Below are 17,390 nucleotides of genomic sequence, written 5' to 3' on the forward strand. Positions count from 1 at the left end.
TACATATATATATATAAAATTCATTCACTACTATATTTAACATTTCAATGCTTTTTACAAAACTTGTACATAAAAAATGTCAGGAAATATTTTTGTATACAGATTTCCCACAGAAAATGGAATGTGCAGTAATGGGACTCGAACCGGGAATGCCTCCTCTTTGTGCAAAGGCTCTAACCACTACGCTGTTGCTATTTGCTTAATTTGCATTTATTTTTCTTCTTATCCTCTTCTGGTGTCTAAGCAGCTAACTGTAGCTAAGCAATGGGCAAACCCGCGCAAATACGGGCAGCTATATCGGAAGAAAAAAAAATGATTTTTATTTTTCATTTTGTAAGTTGTTTAACATATGGGGGAGTGTAGTGTTACCGTGTACACATGTGAGTGGACTCGCTCATGTAACTGGAAGTTGCGGCATTTCTTCATTGCAGGAGCGTGGATTTTTGGACTGCTCGGCAGTCTGACACACCCCCTACACTCGTCCACACTCCGTGTAAGCTTTAGAGTTGAGGCAGCGCATCCTCATTAATATGCATGGTGTGCTGCCGTCATACTCTTAGACTGGCGCTTCCGTGTAAAACTAATCTAGTCTTACATGGAAGATTAGTAAATCCGTGGGAATATTTTTCTATACTGTGAGATTTGCTGTTCTTCCTTGTATTTTTGTATATAGTACGTAAAAGATGAAATGGTAATAAAGGTGAAAAAGACAGTAAAACACTATTGTCAAATTTGAGCACAATAGAGAATTAATAGCAGAGCAAAATAAACATTTGTAGGCACCTTAAGTACAAAAGTTAACTATGCATTCATCAAAGTTATGTGGAAGTTATAAACGTACTCCACAGACAAACGATTACAACTAGTAATACCAAATTAAACAACTCAGAAGGAGATCTGCACTCTATCCTTCATCCTCTCAAACAGACAATCTAACATTTTTAAAATCACAACTAAAAAGTATCCCAGGACACAGATGGCTGTCCTCCAGTGTTTCTTCAGACTAAACCTCACCTTACACCTCATTACTGCAAGTAACTTTCCCCCAACATTCTCCTCTTTTTTTATTCCTATGGACCAAAATCTATTGCCCACTCTTCCTTCTCAAAACAACTGTGAACTAATTTTTGTTGACATAAATGTATTGTAATAGGCATTTATTTATTTTACATTTGTTAACTGGGATTGTCTGACTGAGCAAAAGCCCTTTTTCAGCAAAGGCCCGGGGAGAAAAGCTCCAAAACATACAGATAATCTCTTACTGCAGTATTACAGAATATTCTTCACAGATAATTTTATAAATCTAAAAGGGAGGTCTGTACACAGATATCTACCCCTATTCATTACTTCTCATTACAATTAAGTACATCACGACATGGATGCAAACCCATATATCATTTGTGTGATTGCACTGTTGTCCTTTCTTGAATACAAGTGAATTTTGCACACACATATCCATCACTGTTAGTGGTACAATGCAATCACATTAAGTTCTGAACAATGTAGACTGCAGTGCAAATGGAACCCTATATAAAATGGAACCCTATATATATTATCTGCAGCTGTGAATTTTATTTTACTCTGTTTGCCTTAGCACAAATGTTTGCTATCTCTGTATTCTGTGCGTTTACTGCCCAGTCAGACTTTCCCCAGTAATGAAACCCAATAAACAAATATTGCACACACCAAGTTCCAGTCTGACAATAGAGCACACATCTTACTGTCCTGAACTGATGGACTGTAGGAGGCATTAAAAAACACACAGACCTTAATAACAGGTGGGTCAGATGAACAAAAACACAGTTTCCCATTTTTCTCTGTTTTATTGTGCAAAATCAGACAGAAAAAAACATTGAAAACTTACTTCAGAACACTGGTGTGAATCTCTGCTTCGATGATCAAGGCTGATTGGAAATAAAGAGCAACTTGTCAGTAGTGATAAGTTGTGAAGAACAACCAGAACATGATGTAACCATAACTGTTACATGCTTAAAGAAGCAATGACTGACACGTGTACACAACACACACACCTCTTTGCATGCATCTTGCACTCAGAAATTGTTACTGCATATGTCAAACAGATAGCATTCAAATGGGGAAGAGCTCCTTTTTCAGTTCACACCAAGGGACACAAAGTACAGCTGTGTCACACTTACCATAATTGTAGATGTTTGAGTAGATCAGTATTGCAGTACTAATTCTTGGGTCTTCCTACCACGTAAAAGTCTGCAACCAGCTCCTATTTCCATGTACTTTTCATCATCCCTAGCCAAGAGATATCCAACAACCGAAATCTGGATGCCAGGGTTTAGAAAGGGCATCAGTTAGCACCATCTTCGGGTCTTTCTAAACACCAAACAAGAAATTTGATGTCCGAGGACAGAACAACCTCCCCAGCTGTCTGAATTCAAGTGAAAAGGAGAAAAATCATAGGAGGCAAAGAGGAGCTGACGGACTTAATAGGACTATCTGCAGAGAACTCCTCTTGCCCTTGCATCCAGCAAGGGAGAGACAAGTAGTCATCAGAAGAGGGGTTGGAGGTTGGGACAGTGTACTGCAACACAGATCTACTCAAACATCTAGAGTTATGGTCAATGTGACCCAAATGTACTATGTTCTTTGTAGTCAATGTTGCAGTACGGATTATTGGGAGGGCTCCTAAAACTAAAATGTGGGTGATGGTTCATCTCTATGACCTTAGGAAATAAGATTTTGTAGTATGGTAGATGCAAAGCCAGATCTAGCTCTGGCGGTACTGCCTAGATTATAGCGTTTTGTGAAAGTATGTACAGAGTTCCATGTCACTGCCTCTAGGATGGTCTGGGTGGGATAGCAGCAATATAGGGCAAATACACTGTATTGCTGTTTACAGCAGTGAGTTGAGCATTAAGTGGCAAGCAATACTTACAGATTTTGTAGAATTCAGTATTGTGTAAACATTAAAGTTAGTAGAATTAAGTACCGTTTAGCATAATCTGCCCCAAAAAGTATCTTTATTAGTCTGCACCAAGAAAGCACCCTTTATAGCCTTCTAACCCCAACACACCACCCCTTATAGGTCACCAATCAAATGACTGGACAGTATGAATATGCAATTTTCTAACTTCTCTGTAGCTAGCTTGTTGGATATTGGTATCGGAGACACTGTAGCAACTGTCTCACGTTTAACCACTTTACATCCTTAAAGAAACAGACACAGTAAGCAAGAGGTGTACTTACACAATGATAGTGGAAGCTAAACTGTCACATACAAGCATTCATCAGGCTGTCGAAACCATGCACACGACACCCACGTCGCATAGAACATAACACACATATAGACTAACATGCTGAGGCACTTAAAAGCAATCTTCCTAAACAAAGACTGCCTAGAACATCCATTGTCAAAGCTGCTATAACTCGGCAAACCAAAAGGCGCTCCTATTGTCGCTTTCAGTGGAGCCCCAAACACTAAGCCTTTAAGGCATGCAGACACACTTTGTAAGACTCATCAAACGGGACTCCATTGCAAGATACATTGATGCATCTCTTACCAGGCTAAGCAAGGAAAAGATGACTCTTGCTTTTCTGGACCCAGGATCCACCAAATCACGGAAGCACTCAAGTCATTACGCCGCAGGTACCAGTATGATTCCATCATAGTCAATGTAGGTACAAACGACCTGAAATGCACCTCTCTGGACTACATGAAGAGCCATTATAGAGTTTTCAGACTGTGTATCTTAGGCTGGCAGGAGCCTAGCATTGAGCAACCTATTACATCTCCAAGGATGATGCTACAATATGAGCAAAAAAAAAAAAAAATGGAAAAACATGGGTAACAGACCATGCTACTTTGCAATACTAGGCTTTTGAATACTGGCTATAACATTATCCACTCCATTGTGCCTTTTTCAGGCAATGCCAAATTGACAAACCTACCGACATATGAAACTCAACCCAACTGACCCTTCAAGGTGTTAATGCTCAATGCCAGACGTCTAAATAAAAAAACACTTCCTCCAAGCTCTCACAATGCATACTTGGACCTACTGGAGACAGTTGCCATCCAAACAAACACCGCACTCATGAGAGACTAATTATCCCTCTACAGACTGGGAATCCTACACAGCCTCAAATCTACAGGGACAAAGATACCTGGAATTCATAAATTTGAACACACTTGACCAAACAGTGAATAAGCCCACTAAAGGCTCCAACATACTAGATTTCGTGCTCACAAATGAGACAATGCTGCACCCCCCCACCCATGCCTCATCCTCCCTGGTAAGGTCCGACCAAAAAACTGTCTCTTTCAAAATCAAAATCAGCTCCATAATCCCATTAAAAAATAGAAGTTATGTTCTTACCATAACATTCCATGTTAGTTGTCTTCTTCTCGCCTTCTTCTTGCTGGATGGGTTCGGAACCGACCTCGGCTCCGACTCGGCCACTCTAAAAGCTCAAGAGTTGGTTCCACCGGCTCGAGGCTCCCCTTATATCCCACAATGCTAGGCGAGAGTTACCTCAGATCTCGTTTGTAAGCTAACCCCAGCTTATAATAGTAACAGAATAACTCTAAACAGAGTCCACCTCTAACAACAGGGAGAAAGCAGGGTGACCTACATCCTGATCCAGGAAATATGCACAATAGCATATGCCTAAGAAAAGAGGTGGTAGAAAGAGAGGTCACAATCACAACTCCTCTAGGTCTGTCCAGGCCAGGGGGAAGGAGGGTGGGACGCAAGAAGAAGGCGAGAAGAAGACAACTAACATGGAACATTATGGTAAGAACATAACTTCTATATGTTAAGTTGTCTATCTCGCCTTCATTCTTGCTGGATGGGACCGCGTCCCTAGCACCTTGTCCCGGGTGGCCTAACGGAACAGACTCCTGAGAACAGTGGAACCAAAGTTAGCTCTATGCCTAGAAGCTAAATCCAACTTATAATGAGAAATGAAAGTGTGAGGAGTAGCCCAAGTAGCCGCTGCACAAATGGTGTCAATAGGCAGTCTGTCTTGGAAGGCTATGGAAGTAGCCAAAGCTCTGGTGGAATGGGCCTTAGGTTTGTTAGGCAGCCTTTGGTGTCTAATTTCATAAACAAGGGAAATCAGAGATGTTAGCCATCTAGATAATGATACCTTTGAAACTGAAAGTCCCTTTCTGCCTTCTGCATAGGAGACAAACAGCTGGTCAGATTTTCTGAATTGTTTTGTTCTATCCAAATAGTACCTTAACTGACGATGAACATCTAGCCAGTGTAATTTTTGTTCAGACCTATTGGAATATTCTGGAAAAACACAGGAGGTCAATGCTTTGATTTAGATTAGACGTCGAGGCTACCTTAGGCAAAAAGGACGGATTGGTTCGTAAGGATACCCTGTCCTTATGGAACAACAGATAAGGAGGTCGACAGCTGAGTGCATGAAGTTCAAACTCTTCTAGCTGAAGTAATAGCTACCAGAAAGAGCGTTTTCCATGATAGCAATTTTAACGAACAGGAGGCTGCAGGTTCGAAAGGGGAAAGAATTAAAGAAGTCAGAACTAAATTTAGGTCCCATGGAGGAGGAGGATTTCTTATAGGAGGTCTGAGAAGAAAAACTCCTTTCAAAAAGGCCTTGCAAAGTTTGTGGGACATTAAGGCAGACTCAGAAATACCCACATGAAAGTTAGAAATAGCTGCCAATTGAACTTTAAGAGTAGAAGGAGATGAACCTGCATGGAAGAGTTCAGCTAGAAAATCAAGGACTATCTGGATGGAAGCAGTGAAAGGATCTATATGCCTTCCTTGAGCCCAATATGTGAAGCGTTTCCACTTACTCAAATAAATCTTCCAGTGGAAGATTTATGGGAAGCTATCAAAATATCTCGAACGGAGTGAGATAATTGAGGAAGCCTGGCTAAGGTTGGAATTGGAGGAACCAAGCAGTGAGGTTCAGAGAGGGGAGGGAGCGATGAAACTGACCCGACTGATGGATCAAAAGATCTGGAACTAGGTCCAGATGCCAAGGTCGCTCCAATAGAAATTGATGTAGAAAGGGGAACCACACCTGTCGAGGCCAGTAAGGAGCAATGAGGATCAACGAGGCCTTCTGAGCGATAGCTTTCTGTATCACTTGAGAGATTAGTGGGAAGGGGGGAAATGCATACAGAAGTCCCCGGGGCCAAACTTGGACTAGAGCGTCTCTGCTGGGATGGCCTGGTAAAGGGAATAGAGTGAAAAAATCTCTGCACTTGCTGTTTTGGGGAGTAGCAAAAAGATCGCAGCAAGGCTGACCCCACTTGAGAAAAATTTCTCTCACAACAGAGTCCTTCAGAGACCACTCGTGAGGCATGAGAATAGCTCTGCTCAACTTGTCCGCGATTTGATTGGACTTCCCGGGGATGTGCGTTGCTATCAGAAACCGTTGAGAAGAAAATCGCCCATTGCCACAATCTGAGTGCTTCTCGACACAGGGGGTAGGACCTGGTTCCGCCTTGTTTGTTGATGTACCACACTACAGACATATTGTCTGTCTGGATTGCAATCGTTCCTAAGGGAAGAGTCTTGAAGGGCTTGCAACGCTAAAAGCACTGCTCTCATCTCCAGAACATTTATGTGCAAGTGGCATTCATCTGGTTGCCATGTGCCCTGGACCGTCCTGCCCTGATAATGCCCCCCCCACCCGATCAGGGAGGCGTCCGTTGTCAGAATAGCAACCGGAGGGGGAGGAACAAAGGGTCTTCCCAACAAAAGCTGAGGGGAAGACATCCACCACATGAGATGATTCCTGCACGCCTGCGTGATCATAATGGTGTGGGACATTGGAAGTTGCTGGTATGACCATTGTGTAAAGAGCATCCATTGAAGGATTCGCATGTGGAATCTGGCTAATGGAAGCAGAGGTATGGCCGCCATAATTCCCAACACTTTCAGAACTAACCTGGCTTTGATTCTGTTGTTGTTGAAAAGGAGTGAGACCAGTTTGTGTATGTCTGTTATTCTCTGATCTGTTAGCCTCGCAGACATGTCTACTGTGTTTAGATTTGCGCCTATGAAGGTAATAGTACGACAAGGCGACAAAACAGACTTTTCGCAATTTATTGAAATGCCTAACTTTTGACAAATGCGAAAGGTGTAATCTCTGGCCATCAGAAGGAGATGCTTGGTGGGAGCTGTGAGGAGCCAGTCGTCCAAATATGGAAACACCTGGAATCCTTGTCGTCTCAGGTGAGAAGCTACCACTGCCATGCATTTGGTAAACACCGGGGGCAGTGGTGAGACCAAAGGGCAGGGCCCTGAATTGAAAATGACTGGTTCCCAGCCTGAAGCGGAGGAATCTTCTGGAGCGTCTGTTCATTTTTATGTGATAGTACGCATCCTGAAGGTCTATAGAGCACATCCAGTTTCCTTTTCCCAATAGGGGAAGGATGGACTGCAGCGTGACCATCCGAAATCTTGTTTTCTTGACTGATCTGTTCAAGATACTGAGATCCAAAATTGGTCTCCAGTCCCCTGTTTTCTTTGGAACTAAATAGAACCTTGAGTAGATTCCGGATCCTTGCTGGTCTGCTGGAACTGGCTGAATTGCTCTTTTTGCAAGCAGCTTTGAAATTTCCAAAACCGCTAGATCCCTTTGAGCGGGTGGAACATCTGGAAGGGATTTTTTTGATTGGTTTGGAATGCGAAGAAAGGGAATAGAATAGCCTTCGGAAATGACGGACTGTACCCATTTGTCTTGAGTCAGGGATAGCCAGGCTTCTGGGTACAGTGACAATCTCCCCCCGACTGCCTCCGAAGGTGGGCAGTCGGGCAACACCTCAGGGATGCTGAAAGGGCTTAGAGAAAACTTCTCGATTGCCCTGGTTCTGCGGAGCCCCCCTGCCTCGAGGGCGACGTCTACCATTGTTATTCCCGCCTCTGCCTCTGGCGGGGAACCGACTCTGTGCGTCAGGCGAAGTCCCTTGAGATTGTTTACGGAACCACATTTTCCCACTTTTCTGGCCTTTGGGGTAAGGCCTAGAAGGAGTAGAAAAACGGACTCCAACAGCAGAAAGAGTCTTGCCATCAGTCTCGCACCTAGTCAAGGTTTCTTTCACTTGAGGACCAAAGAGAGATGATCCATCAAACGGGGAATTAGTGAAAGACGTCTTGAAGGGTCCAAAATTGCATAGCCGCATCCAGGCATGCCTACGTAAGGCCACACCTGTCCCTGCGGCCCTGCTCGCTCCATCAGCCGCATAAGAAAGGAGGCGCATGGAGGAGTTGGCTATGGAGTTAAGGGTAGCCAGCTGAGTGTTCATCTTATCTTGAAAACCCGCAGCTGTAGGGTCCTTCAACATGTCACTCGCTTCTTTAATCAAGTCCCTTTGAAGACGAGTAAAATGGCACCGGTAGTTCAGCGAACGCATAGCAAATGTCGCTGACGAGAACATCCGCTTCCCGTACCTGTCCATGGACCTAGATTCCTTGTTAGGTGGATGGACAGGTACTGAAGGATCAGCTAGTTCCTTCTTAGTGGCAGCAGCCACCACCATAGCATCCACAGAAACTCCTTTTGTCAAGAACTGTTTGTCTGCTGGTGCCGTTATGAATTTTGAGGGTCTCCTGGGAGTGGGGTCCACTGAATCAGGAGCCGTCCATGCCTTTTTAGCCACCACCTGCATGAGGGGGTCAAAGGGGGGAGACACCCAGGAGGTGGAAGGACGAGAGCCAAACGCCTCAAGGTACACAGATTCATCCTCCGAAGGGTTGAGGGCTGGCCAATTTCCCTCTGCTTGAGGATTTCTAGAATGTCTGCAAAAGAGACATCTTCAGAAGGGGAACTGGGGAACCCTCGGAATCCTCTAAATCTGTGTCAGATGTGATGGACTCAGGTGAGTCAATGTGTTTCCTCTTACACTTCCTCTTCCGAGGGGGCTCTTCTGCCAAGTCAGGAGAGGCCTCGGAAGAGGATGAGATCCCCACAGGGGGTTCCTGAGGAGCTGGCTCTCTGCGGTCCGGGATGAGGGAGTGAGTCGACTTGACCTGAGGCACCGTACAGGGAGGGGCGGACGGAGCCGACTGTGGAGTAGAGCCAGGCTCTAACACACTCCGCATGACCTCGAACGCACCCCTGTCAGGCAGAGCCAGAGGTCCCCGCTGCGAGAAGCTGAGAACCTCCCTCGGCACAGACAGTGATGGCTCCGAGGCAGATGTCGGAGCCGAACTCACCAGCGCCGAAGCTCCGAGAGGAAGAGCGGGGTCGGACAAGGGTCCAATGCCACTCACCCCCTCGGAGCCGACGAGGGAAGTCCGGCGCCAAGATTCCTCGAAAGAAGAAATCGGAGCCGACGACGGAGCCGAAGACATCTGTATGGGCTCCGACGCTACCACAGTCTCGGTTCAGCGCCCGGCTCCGAGCTCAACGGAGTCGGAGGAGGAACATATTGATGGACAGGGGCAGGCATCGACTGATGAGTCGGGCTCTGAAGCATTTGGGCCAGTGCCTCGGACTTAAGAAGTCGACTCACTACCCTCTGAAGGTCATGATCCGACAGCCTCGATGACCTAGAGGAGTGAGATTTATGGCTCCGTTCAGACAGCAGAGGAGATGCTGGAGCCGAATGAACGGAGCCAAGGGATGGTGACCTAGATCTCTTCCTAGATGTCAGCTCCGAAGGTCTGGTCGGAGCCGACAAGGGGATTTCTAATACCTCGGCTCCAGCCGCAGCCGAGGGAACCACAGAAGCTGTAGACTCATCGGCTCCAGCTGGAGCCGATGCAGACGTAGGTTTAGAAGCCTTAGGTCTCGGCTCAGTAGCTGGAGCCGAGGACCTAGGAGCCTTGGAGGGCTTCCCAGAGACAGAAAGGGAATCCTCAGGCTTAAGTAGACCCCTTAGGATCAACTTGTTCTTTCTTTCCTGCAGGACCCTGGGACTGAAGCCATGGCATACAGCACAGGAGTCCTGCAGGTGCAAAGGCCCCAGGCAGTAGACACAAGAAGTGTGACCGTCTGTCAGAGACATTTTCTGACAGCACGCATCACACTTCTTGAAGCCTGAGACCTTTGTGTCTTTAGACATCCTAGAAAGGAAAGTGTAACCACACACACTCAGTCAGACACACTGATTACACTTATCTTATTTTAAAACTCAAAAATAAAACAATTAACTAAAGTTTTAATTAAGAGCAACACACACACCACTAGGGAATGGGGGAAGGCCAGAAGGCCCGAGGGAGAACTTTTAAGTTCTTGTGGGAAAGAAACGGGATTTTAAGAAAAACAGGGGTAGAAATCCACTAAACTAAGGGAAAAGTAGTTAAACTTAAAAATATAGGGGTTTAAGTATTCTAACTTTACTGAAAATACACTTACCAACAAGCCGGTAGAAAACCAACACCTCGATCGCTGTAGCGGCAAACGAGATCTGAGGTAACTCTCGGCTAGCATTGTGGGATATAAGGGGAGCCTCGAGCCGGTGGAACCAACTCTCGAGCTTTTAGAGTGGCCGAGTCGGAGCCGAGGTCGGCTCCGAACCCATCCAGCAAGAATGAAGGCGAGATAGACAACTTAACATCAGTAACTGTTAATAAGTAATTTGCAATGAAATAGTTCTAAGTGAAGGTTTGTCAAAAATTAAGTGCCCCTCGGTATTGCCTAATGAGCAGGATTCAAAATAATTCACTACACACTACAAAATTATCTATTAACAAGCTTTATTTCTACTCCCTACTTTTAAAGAGAAAGTCTACTTTAATAGCATATTTCAGCTAACAAAACAGTAACCAAATAGAATTAATAGTTCAAGATAGTACTTTAGCCATGCAGTTCAACAATTCTTTAAAGCATAAGAGGGGAAAAAAGGTAATACATCACCAGTTAGCACTTCATCGCCGCCAACTCGTTGACTGGGGTGCCCAAAACATGGTATCTGGCTGGAGATTCCAACTGGGAACAGGCCCGGGCAATGTGTCCATTCCACAGAGAACACCAAAACAGACCCCTGTGAGACCCCAGCTTATATAGGTTGTTTACTCAAAAGTCAAACATGTCCTATAAAGTATAGTTTTGTACGTACCATAAATGTAGATGTTAGAGTGTAAACACTGCTGCAGTCATTACACTTGGGTTATCCTGCCGTCAGGCGGTTCCCCAGTCGGCCTGAGTTCCAAAGTCTTGGTCCGGCGTTGGTTGCTGTCGCCTCCTCCCTGATGTCAGTGCGACAGAGGTATACAAGATGCAGCTGATGCCATTTTCTTCAGTTTTTCTTGCTCCAGAGATGTCAGGTGCCCCCAAATAGGTAGGCAATTCAAATTGCTAATAAAACATACATAAGAAAAGCAAACAACAACTTTCAGTTACCAGCAAATACTCCCCATAGGTAGTAAAGGGTAGAAGGCATAGGTACATACCAGCAAGTAACAGGGGAAAGAGGGAGGGTAACCTAGACTGCAGCAGTGTTTACACTCGAACATCTACATTTATGGTAGGTACAAAACTGTACTATGTTCATCATGTTACACTGCTGCAGTCATTACACTTGGGTGGAATCCCAAAGCTGAGGTAGGGAGGCTGGTTCTATAAGGCATTAGGGGTGGCTATAAGGCCCTGCAGCACAGCAGTGGCGAAGCCAGCTCTGGATTTGGAGTATAAAGGCAAATGGTAATGCTTGGTGAAGGTATGTACAGAACTCCATGTTGCTGCTTCCAAAATATCCTTGGTAGGTACTCCTCTGAGGTAGGCAGTTGAAGTGGCTGTTGCCCTGGTGGAGTGAGATCTAATGCTGCTAGGTAAAGGTTTCCCATGGTGAGAATAGCAGAAATGTATGCAATGTCCTATCCATTTTGAAATAGTCTGTTTTGAAATGGCTTTGCCCTGTGCTCCTGCAGCATATACTACCAATAATTGCTCAGATTTTCTGAAAGCTTTGGTTTTGTCCAAGTAGAAGCGTAACTGCCTGTGAATGTCCAAAGAATGTAGTAGTTTCTCCCCCTTGTTCTGTGGCTTTGGATAGAAAGTTGGCAAATGAATAGTTTGGTTTAGAGCCACACTTGATACCACCTTTGGCATAAACGTAGGGTTAGTTCTTAAAGACACCCTGTCCTGGTGGAAAATGAGGAAAGGTTCCACTGCCATTAGTGCCTGTAATTCTGAAACTCTTCGTGCTGATGTTATTGCCAGTAGCAGAGCAGTTTTCCAAGATATGTATTTTAATTCTGCTGTGTTAGCTGGCTCAAAAGGAGGTAAAGTTAATTTTTCCAAAACAAAGTTGAGGTCCCAAGTTGGGGTAGGTGCTCTACGGGGCGGTCTTATGTTTTTAGCCCCTCTGTGGTACTGTTTGAGCAAAGGATTAGAAAAAATTGGTGGATCCATGTTGTAATGAGCAGAAATGGCTGAGGCGTAGATCTTGACTGATGAGAAGGAGAGGCCCTTATCTAGCATCTCAGTTAAATATTGAAGTATCTGAGGAATGTTTGGGACAAGAGGGTCAAGGCTGTGCGCCTGGTTCCAGGCACAGAATCTCTTCCAGTTATCCGAGTAGGCTTTCCTGGTGCTAGGCCTTCTGGCCTCCAGAATGACATCCATAGCAGCTTTGTAGAGAGGCATTGCTTGCTTGACTAAGGAATTTTCCATGCAGCTAGGTTTAAGGTCTTTAGCTGGCTGTGAAGTATCTGACTGTTGTGCTGTGTCAGCAAATGTGGGATTAGAGGCAAAATCCAGGGTGGTTCTTGTGCTAAGTTCTTTAAGATTGGGTACCAGTGCTGGCGTGGCCAGTCTGGTGCAATCAGGATCATATTTGGCTCTTCTTGCCTGGCTTTTATGAGTACCTTTGGAAGGAGAGGTAAAGGAGGGAAAGCGTATACTTGTAGGTTTTTCCAACTGAATGAGAGGGCATCCACTTTCCATGCTTGTGGATGGTAACTCCTTGTGCAGAATTTCTGTAGCTGGCAGTTCATTGGGGATGCAAACAGATCTATGTCCAGGCTCCACCATTTTTGTGTTATCATTCTGAATACTTGTGGATTTAATTCCCATTCGTGGGGATCCATGATGTTTCTGCTTAGGTCGTCTGCCAGTGTGTTTTTCTTTCCTGGCAGGAATTGTGCTTGCAGATTAACTTGGTAGTCTAGAGCTGTGTTCCACAAGGTCATGGCTTGTCTGCAAAGGGGGTAGGAGTGCGTGCCCCCTTGCTTGTTTATGTACCACATAACTGTGGTGTTGTTTGTCTTTAGTAGTAGTTGTCCTAGATGCAGCAGGTCCTTGAAAGCTATAAGAGCATTTTGTACAGCTAGCATCTCTTTTTGATTGATGTGAAGATGCCTTTGCTCTGTGGGCCACTCACCCTAAATACATTATGCCAAGTGTGCTCCCCAGATGTAATCCGATGCATCTGTTGTCAGTGCTTGCCTGGCTGTGGGTTGAGTAAAAGGCTGCCCCTTGTTGAGGTGACTAGCTTGAGCCCACCATCGAAACTCCTGTTGAAGGCAATGAATTAGTGGTATAACGGTTTCCAAACTTTGACAGTGTTGAGACCATACACTCTTAAGGTACCATTGAAGTTTCCTCATATGCAGTCTGGCATATGGAATTAGTAGTATGCAAGATGCCATGTAGCCCAAGGCCTGCAGAATTTTTCTTGCAGGGAGTTGGGTCTTTGTTGCCATCAATTGAAAGTATTGAGTTAGTTGTCCTTGCTTGTCTGGCGTGAGATAAGCCATCTGGGTCGTTGTGTTCAAGCTGGCACCCAGGAATATTATCTGTTGTGTGGGCACTAGTTTTGATTTTATTTAGTTTACTGTGTACCCCAGGCAACTTAACTTTTTTACAAACGCCGGATGCTTTAGAAGAATGTCCTTGCTCTCTGCTTGAATCAGGCAGTCGTCCAGGTATGGATAAATTTGAATTCCTTTTTGTCTGCAAAATGCAATTACTGGTGCCAGGCACTTTGTGAAGACCCTGGGCGCAGTAGATAAGCCAAAGGGCAGTGCAGAGAATTGATAGTGCATTGAACCAGCTAGAAATCAGAGGTATCTTCTGCAGTTTTGTCTGATAGGGACATGCAGGTATGCCTCCTTGAGGTCCAAAGTCACGAGCCAAGCTTTCTTGCCCAGCATGGGAAGAAGCTGCTGTAGTGTCAACATTTTGAATTTCGGAACATGCAGGTAAGTATTTAGAGAAGAAAGATACAGAATGGGTCTCCAGGCTTTGTCCTTTCTGGGAACCAGAAAGAGTCTTGAATAAAATCCTTGTCCTTGCTCCTGTGGTGGTACCTTTTGAATAGCTCTCATGTTCATGAGTGCTGTAATTTGTTTTTGAGCCTCTGCCCATTGATTTGGTGGCAGAGATGGCATTCTTTTCAACCTTGGCAAAGTGTGAAATTGGAACCTGTAACCTTGAGATACAATGTTGAGAACCCATTTGTCTTTGGTGATGCAAAGCCAATTGTGATAGAAAAGTGCCAGTTTTCCTCCTAAGGGGGCTGCCAAGAGAGAAATGCTTGGCAGCTGTAGTGTGAAGTCACTGAGGCTGCTTTTTATAAGGTTGTGGCCTGTCTTCCCCTTCTTTCTGGCCTGGTGTACCCCATTGTCATGGCCTGTAAGGACCTTGTGCTTGACATCAGCCTCTTTGAGGTCTGTCTGTGATTGGAAAGGACCAATTCTTTGTTGGCCAATTTCTGCTAAAACGAGGAGGCTGAACCTGTAAGAAATCCTTCACCGTTTGCATGGATTTTGCCTTATCCTCCCATCTTCTTTAATACCTCCTCTGCCTCAACTCCAAACAACACATCCCGCTGCAAAGGTGCGTCCAATAATTTTGCCTTAACATGATCTGGTAATGTATGTTCCTTTAACCAAGGATGTCTTCTAATGACAGAGCCTGTAACTGCTGCTCTACAGGAGGCCTCTAAAGAATCAAACCCACATTGCAAAGTATGTTTTCCCACTTGTTCAGCTGCATGCAATAAATCCTGCACTTCTTTAAAATTAAGAGGATCTGAATCTGGAAGCATCTTTTGTTTCAACTGAGACATCAAAAATTGTTGATATTTTAGCATGTGAAACTGGCAATTTAAGGCTCTCATTGCTAAAGTTGCAGACGTATATACTTTCTTTCCCCATCTGTCTAATGCTCTGGAATGTGGGGAACTAGGTATTTTGCTGATGAGGCCTTAATCCCTTTGGGTCCCTGAGAAATAGTTTCAGGGTCAGCAACAGGGCTTTTATACAGAAATTTGTGAGAGTCAGGGACTTTAATATCTATCGGGTTTAACTGGGGCTGGAGGTAAGGAGTCGGGGTTTAAGCTGGATTTAGTGTACACATCATCCACAATATCTAACACTGGCGGAATAGCAAGGGGTCTGTGTTGAGGCAACAAAAGGAAGTCTCTGAGCCTTTTCTTGGATTATGAGTAATCCTGGCCTTCCCAATGGAAATGCTCCCTCATGGTATGTAAGGTCTCTCCAAAGGAGTAGTCCTCAGGTGGAGAGGCTGATGGAATAGATTCCTCAGCATCCAAATCCTCATAAGGGGGTAAGGAATATCCTAGGTCTGAGGATGAATCTGAAGAAATGGACACCTGGTCGGAAGATTCATAATCTGCATCCTGTCTGGGACTTTTATCAGGAGGGGGATGGGACCCCCTGATCAGGGTGATTAGGTCTTCGGCCATTTTGAGCATTTGTTTCTTAGGCATGGAAGCCTGTCCTGGAGAATGCTGTATCTGTTTCTTTGCTTTTAATGGGGCCTTAGACTTAGCAGAGGATTTAATGGTTAACTGGGTAGGTCTGAAGACACCCTCTGAAGGTGTGGATTGCTCAGCTACTTCGGTTCCCTCAGAAGGGTTAGTTTCGGTAGGCTGAAAACAGAGCATCCGGAGGCCAAGCCAGCTCCACGTGGGAGTTGGAGGCGATCTGTGGTTCTATGGATGCGGTAGTCAGGGGCAGCGTAGGCACCTCGCTGAAAAACGGAGAACCGGCGACTGACCTAGAAGAGGCCTCATCGTCAGTTTTGGGCCTCGGATGCCTGTCCTTGTCTTTGCGCTTTTTATGTAATCCGGTCCGGTCATCGGAAGTTCCGACGGCATGGTGTAATTGAATTTTCTACCAAAATAATGGGCAAAATCAAACCGACGTTTAACAGTGCGCTTGTTAAACCTAGCACAAAACCGACAACCAGTGAAGTTGTGGTCTGGGCCTAGGCATGGAATACAATAGGAGTGGAAATCCTTATGAGGTAATTTGCTTCCCACAAGAAATACAGTTATTAACTTCTACTGATATCGGTCTGAGGCAAGAAACAGTTTCCCCAACGGGGTACTTAGCTTTGTAGAAGACTTCGGTTCTGGATTCGGAATGAAAATCTCAGGAGTCAGCCGACCGGCAATTGCCAACTGCTTCTGCTTCGGGCACTGCGCGGCAAGAAAGACTGAAGAAAATGGCGTCGGCTGCATCTTATATACCCCTGTCGCACTGACGCCAGGGAGGAGGCGACAGCAACAGACGCCGGACCAAGACTTTGGAACTCAGGCCGACTGGGGAACCTCCTGACGACAGGATAACCCAAGTGTAATGACTGCAGCAGTGTAACACGAACATCTAGAATGTTCCCTTCTCACAGGAAAAGTACAGACTATGTGACAGCAAACAGGGGTGATGTCCAGTCACCCACAGATGCCTCAGTACGCCTGACAAGTTCCAGTGATCATACTCCCTAAAATATATAAACAACTCTAAAATATGTAAACAGAATATTCTATCAAACTAGCAAAGATATAAACTCTAAAATATGTAAACAGCATTACGTTCTATCAAACTAGCAAAGGTGTGGAGGCAAGATATCAAGCCGTGCCATCACTACAACTTTTACTGCCAAGTTATGATGACTCAGCCTAACATCTCGTACTGCCAAGCTCCTTCGGACCTCTTTCCTAAACACATAGAAGAGTGTAGAAAAGTAAAATGTTAAGTTGAATATTAACCCATTAATAGCAGTGTGTCAGTAATCAGGCCTACATATCAATTTAGCCATATTTGTATTACACCCTCCAAACCCCGAGAACAAGCAGCGTATGCTGAACTGCTCTCAGACACTCTGTATAACCATGTCAATGGCTGGTCAGAGGCTGCTGTATTTAAGAGAAGTAAGCCCATAAATAAATTGCCTGGAGGCATCCCAACAGGATATAAAACAAAAGGAGAAAATTATGTTAAAAATCAGGAAGGTTAAGTCCCATAAAAATAAGTTTTTCATCAAACTAAATAGGCAACTAAGAGGGCTAATAACGTAAAGCAAAGCCACCTTTGAGGTTAAGACAGACTCCCAGGTTAAAGATAATCATTCTTCAGCTATGGCAAAAACCTCAAAGGCAGCACACAGCAATTTCCTGAATGGATGACTAATGCTGCCACATTCACACAGCCTGGCAATATAGCAAACCTGTTAGCAGA

General features: G+C 44.8%; 1 protein-coding gene across 2 annotated transcripts in view; it reads right to left on the minus strand.

The window, feature by feature from the left end:
• The window catches only part of ZFAND1 (zinc finger AN1-type containing 1), a 566,374-nt gene that overhangs the window by 349,211 nt on the left and 199,773 nt on the right, over nt 1–17,390 (minus strand). For both annotated transcript variants that reach the window (XM_044089369.1, XM_044089370.1), the window contains one exon: nt 1,865–1,904. In XM_044089369.1, coding sequence (XP_043945304.1) covers nt 1,865–1,904 — 40 coding nt within the window. The remainder of the gene's footprint in view (nt 1–1,864; nt 1,905–17,390) is intronic.

This window comes from Protopterus annectens, chromosome 12.part0 (assembly GCF_019279795.1).
Source record: "Protopterus annectens isolate FY-2018-M chromosome 12.part0, PAN1.0, whole genome shotgun sequence".
Lineage (NCBI taxonomy): Eukaryota > Metazoa > Chordata > Ceratodontiformes > Protopteridae > Protopterus > Protopterus annectens.